Genomic DNA, 12,890 nt, shown 5'->3' with positions numbered 1-12,890 from the left:
CAGATGATTCTTCTTTTGTAGATTAACCTTGTAACCACTTGCTATAAAATAATGTTTTCTTTGTCCCTTCTCTTCCCTTTGCCTGTAATTGATTTTTTTTCAGAGAAATGGCACAGGCACAGAAACTGATGTTGAGACCTGTTAGCAGCCTAGATTTACCCACTTAGTCCCAGTCTAAGAAACTAGATCCTAGAGAGCAGAAATTGGGTTGGCCTGCTAGAACAAGTGACATTCTGCTTACCATGTGGAGAAGAGAGACGTGAATACCCAGTGAGCCTGGGCAGGGGCAGTTTAAGAGGACAAGAGAGGGTGAGAGAAGGCAGGGGCTCCCCATTTCTGTGCAGTGACAGCGCACCCTCCACCCCTTTAAACACTCATGCCAAGTTCCCAGGTCTCATTGGCTGTTGCATCTCATCAGATGGCTTATTTCCTTTCCCACATGGAGTAACAAGTAAGATGGGGAGAAAGACTGGCTGGAATATAATCTAGTGCCGCTCCCTGTTGCGGTCTGGTGGAGAAGCAAGCAATTAAGCAACAGTTGATGCTTTCTTCAGTAGATTTTCCACTTGCTTGTCCAGACCATTTCATACATGAAATTATTTAGTAAACATTGTTAGAGGCATACAGGATCCTAAGTATAAAATGCTTCAAAATAAAATGCCAACTATTATTTGGAGTTTAAAACTTTGTAATCATTTGAAAATAAGATAAAAATACAGAGTCTTTCTCCTCTTCTGCTTCCTGGCTCATAATTCTTCCTGCCTGTCCCACATTGTAACATAAAAGTATGTTCCACAAATTATTAATGTGAATGGAGTTGTTGATGCTGGCACCATTAAGTTAAAATATGATTGTTTTGTTTAGCAGTTTTCTTAAAAGTCCCCTAAAGAAAACATTTTCAAATTTCTAATTAAAATCACATAAAATAATATTTTCAGATTTGTTTTCAGTCATATAGCAGGTGAGGCACCTGGATCAGCTCTCGGGCTGAACACACCTAAACATGTAGAGAAAAATTTAAAAACACCTTCTCAAATGCATCGATGACCTGGGAAGAATATTTGCTATTCTAAGGCAGAAAGGAGTGGTACACAGAGCATTGCAGCCAACTTTTACCCAAAAGGAATGTGCTGAAGTGAGTGGACTTGAGCTTTCTTTTTCAAAGCTTTCCATGGTTCGGGAAAGTGAAAGAAAATATAGAGGCCAGGTGAGGTGGCTCACGCCTGTAATCCCAGCACTTTGGGAGGCTAAGGTGACTATATAGCTTAAGGTCAAGAGCTTGAGATCAGCCTGGGCAACATGGTAAAACCCTGTCTCTACCAAAAAATACAAAAAAATTAGCCAGGCATTGTTCTGCACACCTGTAGTCCCAGCTACTTGGGAGGTGGGAGGATCATTTGAGCCTGGGAGGCAGAGATTGCAGTGAGCCAAGATCGCAGCACTGCACTCCAGCCTGGGTGACAGAACAAGACTCTGTCTCAACATAAAAGAAAATATAGGAATGACCAGCCTGTAAGTATATACTTATATACTATATAAAACAACCATAATATACTCACACTAGAGTCTATTATACAGCATTAAAAATAAACTGCATGCAATAATGTGAATGAATCTTAGTAACATAATAGTAAAAAAAAAAAAAAAAAAAAAAGGCAAGCCCTAGCAAACTACATAGAGTATAGTACCCTTTCTATAAAGTTCCAAAACAAACTAAATAGTACAATATTCAGACAAATGTATATACATATAAGTTAAAGATAAAAATGAAATTCAGGGTAAATGAAGCGATTGATGTAAGTTCCTGGTAATGTTTTAGTTCTTGGGCTTCACAGTGGATTTATGAGAGTATGTTGTATTATTGAAGTATTACTTTAATGGAGTCACATGGATTAAAGTTCTCTGAATAGTACCTGGCCCCCAATAGGTATTCAGCAAACATTTGTGGAATTTTATGCCCATTCAAAAGTGATAGCTGGAGGATACATTAGAAGGACTCTTCTAGTGGCAAGTGGCAGAAATCCAGGGTAAACTGACTTAAACAACAAAAAAATGTATTGGTTCAGGTAACTGGGAGATTCAAGGGGTGATATGAACTTCAGTAATGGCCGGATCCCAGGCCTCAAGCAGTGTCAGCAGGATGCTGCTTCTATGCTGGCTCTGCTTTGCTTTCTTGACTTCCTTCTCAAGCAGGCTCTCTCGCTCCATACAAGGCCACCAGCAGTCCCAGGCTTTTGCCTTCCATGGGCTTATTGATTTTTCACTAAGTGATAGTTCCAGCAGACATCTTGATGATGTCACTGATCAGATCTGGCTCATCCTTTGAGCTGAGATCAGGCAGGTGGAGGGGGAAGTCCTAGCCAACCCACACAAATGTTTCCCCAGAGGAGAAGAGATATTGTTTTATCAGAAGAAAAATGCTGGACAAGCAAAACAACAGATATCTAGTATAGAGAAACTGTTCAAACTTCTCTCCTATTGAATGAGAACTATATAATGAGAATGGAAGAGATTTTAGAATCAGAAAAATCCTAGTTTGAATGCAACATTCTCCTGTGTCTTTATAGATACCGGGACTACCGTGACCCGCCTCATTCACTGGTGCCCTATGGCTACACACTGCAGTTTTGGCATGTCCTAGCTGCTCGATTAGCTTTTATCATTGTCTTTGAGGTAAGTTTCCTCAGCCTAATTCTTTATTTCCTTTGACATAATGAAGTTAGTAGGAGTAATAAATAAAAATAAGTAGTGGGGATTTTGAATGTGATTATCTATACTTCCAGAAGTAGTAGTGTCATATTACATAACCTCTTTTTGATCTTTTCTTTTTCTTAATTGAAGTGTTTGATTTTTCCAAGACATATTTGAAAGTCCATAGTTGGTTTGTAATGGACAAATCTGAACTCATTGGTCCTAAATGTAATTTTCTGGGGCTATAGTTCTTAAACTTTAGGAAAAATGCAGTTTTTCCATCCTTACTCCCAGATATTCTGACATATGTCTGTGACTTGCTTTTCATGAGCTCCCTGTAATGATTCTGATTATAGGCATTCTGGGACCATAGTTTGGAAACATTTAGAAAATATCAGCCCAGTAAGACTCATTCTTTTTTTTTTTTTCTTTTTCAACTTTTATTTTAGATACAGTGGGTACATGTGCGAGTTTGTTACAAACTTACATTGCGTGATGTTGAGGTTTGGGGTGTGACTGAACCCACCACCCAGGTAGTAAGCATAGTATCTAACAGGTAGTTATTCACGCCTTGTCCCTTCCCTCTCTCCCCTCTCTATTAGTCCCCAGTGTCTTTTGTTCTCATCTGTTATGTCCATGTGTACCCAGTGTTTAGCTTCCACTCTAAGTACGTACAGTAAGAACGTCCATTGCTTAGTTTTCAGTTTCTACATTAGTTCACTTAAGATAACAGCCTCCAACTACATCCACGTTGCTGCAAAGGACATGGTTTCATTCTTTTTTATGGCCACATAGTATTCCATGGTATATGTATACCACATTTTCTTTATCCGGTCCACCATTGATGGGCACCCAGGTTGACTCCATGTCTTTGCTATTGTGAATAGTCCTGTGATTGACACATGAGTACATGTCTTTTTGGTAGAATGCTTTATTTTCCTTTGGGTATATACCCAGGAATGGGATTGCTGGGTTGAATGGTAGTTAAACCCTTTGTTCTTTGAGAAATCTCCAGACTGCTTTACACGGTAGCTGGACTAATTTACATTTCCACCAACAGTGTGCAGGTGTCGCCTTTTCTCTGCATCCTCACCAGCATCTGTTAATTTGTTTATTTTCTTTCTTTTTTTTTTTTTTTTTTTTTTTTTAGACTGAGTCTCACTCTGTCGCCCAGGCTGGAGTGCAGTGGCAGTCTCGGCTCACTGCATCCTCTGCCTCGTGGGTTCAAGCAATTTTCTGCCTTAGCCTCCCAAGTAAGAGGATTACAGGCACCATGGGATTACAGGCACCACCATCATGCCTGGCTAATTTTTGTATTTTTAGTAGAGACAGAGTTTCACCATCTTGGCCAGGCTGCTCTTGAACTCCTGACCTCATGATCCACCCGCCTTGGCCTCCCAAAGTGCTGGGATTACAGACATGAGCCACTGTGCTTGGCCTAACTTTCTAATAAAAGCCGTACTGACTGGTGTGAGATGGTATCTCATTGTGGTTTTGATTTGCATTTCTCTAATCTCCTTAGAGATTCTGAGCATTTTTTCATATTATTGTTGGCTGCTTGTATATCTTCTTTTGAGAAGTAACTGTTTGTATCCTTTGCCCACTTTTTAATGGGGTTATTTGTTTTTTACGTGTTGATTTGTTTAAGTTCCTTACAGATTCTGGATATTAGACCTTTATTAGATGTGTAGTTTGCAAATATTTTCTCCCATTCTGTACATTGTCTGTTTACTTCTTTGATAGTTTCTCTTGCTGTGCAGAAGCTCTTTAGTTTAATCAGATTTGACTTAGCAATTTTTGCTTTTGTTGCAATTGCTCTTGAGGACTTCACCATAAATTCTTTGCCCAGGCCAATATTGAGAAGGGTATTTCCTAGGTTTTCTTCTAGCATTTTTATAGTTTGAGGTTTTACATTTAAGTCTTTAATTCATTTTGAGTTAAATTTTGTATATGATGATAGGTAGAAGTCCAGTTTCATTCTTTCGCATGTAGATAGCCAGTTATCTCAACACCATTTATTGAACAAGGAATTCTTTCCCCATTGCTTATTTTTGTCAAGTTTGAGATTCACTCTTTCTAAATGTCTCCAATTATTGCCATCATTACCACACATATTGAAATATACTGATTCATATAGTTAATTTATGATTTTCAAATAGTTATCAGGATTTCCCAACATGATCATAAGCATTTTCCAATGGGACTGGGTTTTACAAGTGGTCCTTCTGGTTGGGTATCATCACGGAATTATTTATATTCAAGCATCCAAATAAGTATTTATTAGCTAAGACTCAAAATGGAATTATAAAGTAAAATCTGTCTAGCAATTGTCTATATTATGTGTCAATAAAAATACATTATCTGTTTTCTTTCAGGGTTTAAGAAAATTGCTGTAAAAATAGTTTGCATTTCTATGACTCTAGTTATAAATGGAAATTTTATATCTTGTCACATATATTAAAGTCGGATTAATAAAAGCCAAGGTTGCCTCTTGGTTTGGATCTAAAGTTTCCTAGACCTCTTCAAGAATATTCTATCACTGCTTTTTCCTTCACTCCAGGGAACCAAGAGAAGAAAATATTAAGCTGCTCTTCCCTGGAAATTAGCTTACCAATGGCACGATCTCTCTTTAAAGAAGATATTTTTAAGCCATCACTGTCTTAAAATTTTTCAAACAAAACTTATTGTCGTTTGTTTGGGTTTTTTTGTTTGCGTTTTTTATTTTAAGTTCTGGGGTACATGTGCAGGACATGCAGGTTTGTCACATAGGTAAATGTGTGCCACGGTGATCTGCTGCATAGATCAACCCATCACACAGGTGTTAAGCTCAGCATCCCTTAGCTATTCTTCCTGATGCTCTCCCTTCCCCCACCCCCACCCCCAACAGGCCCCGGTGTGTGTTGTTTCCCACCATGTGTCCATGTGTTCTTATCATTCAGCTCCCACTTAAAAGTGAGAACATGTGGTATTTGGTTTTCTATTCCTTTGTTAGTTTGCTGAGGATAACAGCTTCCAGTTCTATCCATGTCCCTGCAAAGGACGTGATCTCATTCCTTTTTATGGTTGCATAGTATTCCATGGTGTATATGTACCACATTTCTTTATCTAGTCTATCACTGACCGGCAATTTTATGCCTTTGCTATTGTGAATAGTGCTGCAATGAACATATGCATGCATGTATGTTTATAATAGAATGATATATATTCCTTTCTAATAAGAGCTGTACTGACTGGTATGAGATGGTATCTCATTGTGGTTTTGATTTGCATTTCTCTAACTTCCTTAGAGATTCTGAGCATCTTTTCATATTATTGTTAGCTGCTTGTATATCTTCTTTTGAGAAGTATCTGTTTGTGTCCTTTGCCATACAAGTTATAGAATTGCTGGGTAAAATGGTATTTCTGCTTGTAAATCATTGAGGAATTGCCACACTGTCTTCCACAATGGTTGAATTAGTTTATACTCCCACCAACAGTGTAAAGGTGTTCCTTTTTCTCTGAAACCTTGCCAGCATCTGTTGTTTCTGGACTTCTAAATAATCAACATTCTGACAGGCGTAAGATGGTATCTCACTGTGATTTTTACTTGCATTTCTTTAATTATCAATGACGTTGAGCTTTTTTTCATATGTTTGTTGGCCGCATGAATGTCTTCTTTTGAAGAGTGTTTATGTCTTTTGCCCACTTTTTAATGGTGTTGCTTGGTATTTTCTTGTAGGTGTGTTTAAGTTCCTTGTAGACTCTGGATATCAGACCTTTTGTCAGATGGATAGATTGCAAAAATTTTCTCCCATTCTGTAGGTTAACTGTTTAATCTGATGATAGTTTGTTTTTTGTTTGTTTGTTTGTTTTTTGGGTTTTTTTTGTTTTTTGTTTTTTTGTTTTTTTGTTTTTTTTTGGTGCTGTGCAGAAGTGCTTTTGTTTAATTAGATCCCATTTGTCAGGTTTTTCTTTTGTTGCAATAGCTTCTGGTGTTTTCATCAAGAAATTTTTGCCCACATCCTGAATGGCATTGCCTAGATTTTCTTCTAGGATTTTTATAGTTTGGGGCTTTACATTTAAGTATTTAATCCATCTTGAGTTAATTTTTATAAAAGGTATAAGGAAGGGGTTCAGTTTCGATTTTCTGCATATGGCTAGCCAGTTCTCCCAGAACCATTTATTAAATAGGGAATCCTTTCCCCCATTGCTTGCTTTTGTCAGGTTTGTCAAAGATCAGATGGTTGTAGATGTGTAGTCTTATGTCTGAGATCTCTAATCTGTTCCATTGGTCTATGTGTCTGTTTTTGTACTAATACCATGCTGTTTTGGTTACTGTAGCCTTTTAGTATAATTTGAAGTTGGGTAGCATGATGCTTCCAACTTTGTTCTTTTTGCTTAGTCTTGTCTTGGCTATTTGGACTCTTTTTTGGTTCCGCATGAATTTTAAAAGAGTTTCTTCTAATTCTGTGAAGAGTGTCAATGGTAATTTAATGGGAATAGCATTGAATCTATAAATTACTTTGGTCATTTTCACAAAATTGATTCTTCCTGTCCATGAGCATGGAACATTTTTCCATTTGCTTGTGTCCTCTCTGATTTCCTTGAGCAGTGGTTTGTAGTTCTTGAAGAGGTCATTCACTTTTCTTGTTAGCTGTATTCCTAGGTATTTTATTCTTTTGTAGCAGTTGTGAATGGGAGTTCATCCATGATTTGGCTCTCTGCTTGCCTGTTGTTAGTGATTAGGAATACTAACGATTTTTGCACTTTAATTTTGTATTCTGAGACTCTGCTGAAGTTGCTTATCAGCTTAAGAAGCTTTTGGGCAAAAATGATGGGATTTTCTAGATACAGGATCATGTCATCTGCAAAAAAAAAAGATAATTTGACTTCCTCTCTTCCTATTTGAATACCCTTTTTTTATTTCTCTTGCCTGATTGCCTGGGCCAAAACTTCCAATACTGCGTTGAAAAGGAGTGGTGAGAGAGGGCATCATTGTCTTGTCCCGGTTTTCAAGGGGAATGCTCAATGAGAGTTTTTAACATGAAGGATGTTGAATTGTATCAAAGACCTTTTCTACATCTATTGAGAGAATCATGTGGTTTTTGTCTTTAGTTCTGCTTATGTGATGAAATGCTTATGTGATGTTTACTGATTTGCATATATTAAACCAACTTTTTATCCCAGGGATGAAGCCAACTTGATCATGGTGGATAAGCTTTTTGACGTGCTGCTGGATTTGGTTTGCCAGTATTGTATTGAGGCTTTTTGTATCAGTGTTCATCGGGGATATTGGCCTGAAGTTTTTGTTGTTGTTGTTGTCTCTCTGCCAGGTTTTGGCATCAGGATGACACTGGCCTCATAAATTAGTTAAGGAGGACTCCCTCTTTTTAATTTTTTGGAATAGTTTCCACAGAAATGGTATCAGCTCTTTATTGTACCTCTGGTAGAATTCAGCTGCAAATCTATCAGACAAACTTTATAAAAGGTTGCCTTAAGTTATTTGACTTTTCAAATAGAATTTTCCATTTTCTTTTCCTTTTTCTTTTTTTTTTCTGAGACGGAGGCTTACTCTGTCGCCCAGGCTGGAGTGCAGTGGCACGATCTCGGCTTACTGCAAGCTCCGCCTCCCGGGTTCACGCCATCCTCCTGCCTCAGCCTCCCGAGTAGCTGGGACTACAGGCACCCGCCACCATGCCTGGCTAATTTTTTTTTTTTTTTTTTTTTTTGTATTTTTTTAGTAGAGACGGGGTTTCACCGTGTTAGCCAGGATGGTCTCGATCTCCTGACCTTGTGATCTGCCCACCTCGGCCTCCCAAAGTGCTGGGATTACAGGCGTGAGCCACCACACCCGGCCTCCATTTTCTTTTAATATTTTGTTATTAACTATTGAAAATATGAGAACGATGCAGAAAAGCTTCCTAATTTTGTGTCATCCATGCATCACTAAATTTATCAAGTTTTAAATAAAATGAAGAGTACTTAGCAGTATCATTTGAACATGATTTAGTCTCTATTTAATACTTTAGAATTGTAAGAACCTTTAAATTGTCATCTAGTACTTTATCGTTTACCATTATATAGATGAACAGAAGTGACAGTGATTCTAGAATTCCAGCTATTAGTGTTTCAAGTAAAGAATTTGTGACAGTTTACCAAAAAGAAAAAAGCTTCTTCCTGAAATGATCATTTCCCTAGGCCCACTGATAATTCTTATAACCAAGATTTGTAAAGCACTTGACAGTCTACAAGGCATTTTTAAACATTTTCTCATAATTCTGACAATACTCTTTTTATAGATGAGTGGAATGAGGCTCAGAGAAATTAAATAATTCATCCTCAGGTAGACAGAAAGCCCTTAAGTAGTGAAAGCTACCAGCTTCCACCTGGGTTTTGTGACTCCACAGTATACGTTCTTCTGGATCTCCTTTGAATTAATTATCTGACCATTCTTTTCCCAACTTCCTTCCGGACTCCTCTTTCTATTCCTTAGGTGGTGCATCAGAGCAGTTCAGGCCTCACCTGTCCTATCATCTTGCATTATACACGCCTCCCCTGACCTCCTTCCACTCTCCACATAACCCCGGAGGGTCCACATCCTTCTTCAGCCAACTCTCTAACCTCATTCAAGATACACAGTAGACCTGACTCTGTTACATTCTCCTCTGTGTTTTTAGCACCTCGTGTTTTGTATAAAGCACCTCATTTCATATCTGATCCCAGACCTCCCAAAAGACCTAAGGGATCGAATGAGAAGAGAGAAGTACTTGATTCAGGAGATGATGTATGAAGCAGAACTGGAACGTCTCCAGAAGGAACGAAAGGAGAGGAAGAAGAATGGAAAAGCACACCACAACGAGTGGCCGTGACCATGTAGGTGAGAGGTGTGCTCAGCATCTGAGGCCACTCCAAGGTTGAGTGGGTGCTTTAAACTCCCTGAAGCAAAGCTTACCATTGTTGCAGTACCAGGGATCAAAATAAACTCCTTAGAAGCTTCCCAATCCAAAAGAAGCTTGTTTTTCACTTTAATCATTGCAAATTTTGCTTGATCTTCCCCTCCCACATACCTTCTGTAACACTCCTCTGCCTTCTTGTCAGACTCTGGTCTATCAGTCAAGGTCTTCAGGATTTGGCCTAGGTGTTCCCTGAAACAAAGCTTCCTCTCTCTTTTCCTCTAGCCGGGCTGTTTTCCTTAGTATCCCCAGGGAAACATGCCCCTTCTTTCTGGGTGGGTGGGAGGCAGACATTAGCGAAGAGAATTCTTCCTGAAAGTCTCAGCAGCCAGAGACTAAGGTGCAACAGGGCTCTCCTGGGCTGCAGGACCAGTAACTGATGAAGAATTTCTTCTGGCCCCACCACTACTGGCTGCTTTCTTCCCAAACAGGTCATTTCTAATTTTTGCTTGAAAGCATGGTATCTGCCTGTCTGTCTCTGTTTCCCCAATAGTTGGCAGGATGTGATGTTGCTTCAGACTGCCCTTCTGACTCTGTTCAGTCTGTTCACCCATAAAGCAAGCATAAAAATGTTTATACCATCCCTGACTCCGTTTGGGGTTACAAATTCTTTGAATGCCTTTGGTGCATGGTAAGTACAAACCATCACACATCATGTTTTAAAGCAATTGTATAAACATCAGATCTTTATGCCTTCTTTTCTCTTTCTAGAAAATAGTCCCTTTCCAGGCCAAGGACCTGAATTCTGTTTACTTCTCCTGGCTGTGCAAAAGCACACTCAAGTGAATGACTGAAAATGCAACCGCAGTGCATGTTACAGATATCGGCGGCCGCAGGAGGGTCAGCATCCAGTAGAGGACTGGCGTTGGAGTCACACTGCTGTGAAATCACGTTGCAGTCCAGCACACAATTGCTATCTATCCATAGACCATTCTTGACCAAGCAAGCATGCACATGTGGGCAGTTACATTCTCAAGTTTTTAAAATCAAGGGGAACTTGTATACTGGGCCTGTTTTTCAGCCTGTTTGCTACCTTTTTTGCATTCTATCCTATGTGAATTTTACAGACACAGCTAAAAAGGGTATTTAGACACATGGACACACATTCCTAGAATGTCATCATATGGTCCTTATTCCATGTCACCAACAACACAGACAAGACCCTGTTTACAACTTTTTCTTTCCTTTTTTTTTTAATTTTAGACCTTTCTGAGAAGATTATTCTATATGACATATCTATAGCTATGTGTATGGCCATAGATGTATTTCTGTGTGTACATATGTATAGTCATGTATTCCTGCATATGTACATACAAATACAGAGCTATATAAAGTACATAGAAACTCCTTACTTGTAAATAGCCAAAAAGTACTGACATGAATGACGAATTTTCACATTTAAATAGTCATCAACATGAAGCCATGATTAATGCTTGTATAATGTGATGCAATAAAATTTAAAATAAATTTATGCACATGGAATATTTTCAGCTGGCTCTTCTGAAATTCTGTTGTCTTTTTGTCCCACAGAATAAGAGGAATCACAGAATAAGTGGAATCTTTAATGTGAGGAGAATATCTGAGGGACTTTGCAGGAAATTAGATGTTTATTGGATAAATGCATGCAAAAACAAACAGTATAGCCAAATATCAGCATATGTTTCTGAAGAACTTTTTCCCCAATCTTGACGGTGGAATATTTTAAATATAAGCCATAATGAATATGCCATAATTTGAGGATTTGATAACCTACCCAATTTTATAAGTCCTCATAAGACTAGAATATTAGAAATAGCCTACTTCAACACTATAATCTTCATTTAAACCTCAGCTGTCTGCAATTAACAATTGAAAAAATACAGAGCCAACCTAAGTGCCCATCAACCAACGAGTGGATAAATAAAATGTAGTATATATACCATGGACTAGTAGTTAGCCATAAACAGGAACAAAATAATGTCTTTTGCAGCAACTTGGTTGGAGCTGGAGGCCATTATTGTAAGTGAAGTAACTCAGGAATGGAAAACCAAATATCGTATATTCTCACTTATAAGTGGGAGCTAAGCTATGAAGATGCAAAGGTATAAGAATAATATAATGGACTTTGGGGACTCCAGGGGGAAGGGTGGAAGGAGGGTGATAAAAGACTGCATATTGGGCATAGTGTACACTGACTGGATAGCAGGTGCACCAGAATCTCAGAAATCACCATTAACGAACTTATCCATGTAACCAAAACCCACCTGCATCCAAAAAAAAACTATGAAGATAAAAAATTTAAAAAAAGTTTTTTAAAAAAGCCTCTATTGTCTGGATCACTCAGGAATGTAGTGATTCCAAACAGTTATCCAAATAGTTAGCAACCAGGCTGGGCGTGGTGGCTCATGCCTGTAATCCCAGCACTTTGGGAGGCCAAGGTGGGTGATTTGAGGTCAGGAGTTCAAGACTGGCCTGGCCAACATGGTGAAACCCTGCCTCTACTAAAAATACAAAAATTAGCCAGGCATGGTGGCGGGCACCTATAGTTCCAGCTAATTGGGAGGCTGAGGCAGGAGAATCACTTGAACCCAGGAGTTGGAGGTTGCAGTGAGCTGAGATCGCGCCACTGTACTCCAGCATGGGCAACAGAGCGAGACTCTGTCTCAAAACAAAACAAGACAAAACAAAACAAATAGCAAGTAGGGTTAACCTTTAAACTAGCAAAATATATGTTGCCTGATTTTTTAAAGTGGAAACCTGTCTATAAATGCCATATACTTTCCAGATTTCTTATAGGAAGGAAATCATATCATTCCATTGATAATTCAGTGGCATCGCTGTAAAACTCCAACTTTTCTACAAATGTGTCTACCAAGTCTTGACCCCTGGGCTCCCCTAAAGCCTCCCATTGCACAGTCTGCCCTACTCACTCAGACTCTTTCCCCTGTGCAGTATTCCTCTCCTAGGACATGCATATCCATCTTATAGCCGCAGATAGCTTGTAAGTGACTGCATTAGTCTGTTCTCATGCTGCTAATAAAGACATATCCGAGACTGGGTAATTGATAAAGGAAAGAGGTTTAATTGACTCATGGGTCCACATGGCTGGGGAGGCCTCACAATCATGGCAGAAGGCGAGTGAGGAGCAAAGTCACATCTTACATGGTGACAGGCAAGAGGGCTTGTGCAGGGGAACTGCCCTTTATAAAACCATTAGATTTTGTGAGACTTATTCACTACCATGAGAACAATATGGGGGAAACCGCCCCCATGATTCAGTTATCTCCA

The 12,890-nt window shown here is 38.9% G+C and overlaps 1 protein-coding gene across 8 annotated transcripts in view; it reads left to right on the top strand.

The window, feature by feature from the left end:
* The window catches only part of LOC105493844 (anoctamin 4), a 380,690-nt gene extending 371,147 nt beyond the window's left edge, over positions 1-9,543 (top strand). For all 8 annotated transcript variants that reach the window (XM_011761778.2, XM_071071254.1, XM_011761784.3 and 5 more), the window contains 2 exons: positions 2,568-2,673; positions 9,348-9,543. In XM_011761778.2, the coding sequence (XP_011760080.2) occupies positions 2,568-2,673; positions 9,348-9,539 (298 nt within the window). In that variant the 3' untranslated portion in view covers positions 9,540-9,543. The remainder of the gene's footprint in view (positions 1-2,567; positions 2,674-9,347) is intronic.
* The last annotated feature ends 3,347 nt before the right edge of the window (positions 9,544-12,890 follow it).

Source organism: Macaca nemestrina, chromosome 10, assembly GCF_043159975.1.
Source record: "Macaca nemestrina isolate mMacNem1 chromosome 10, mMacNem.hap1, whole genome shotgun sequence".
Lineage (NCBI taxonomy): Eukaryota > Metazoa > Chordata > Mammalia > Primates > Cercopithecidae > Macaca > Macaca nemestrina.
This window is presented reverse-complemented; position numbering and strand designations above follow the sequence as displayed.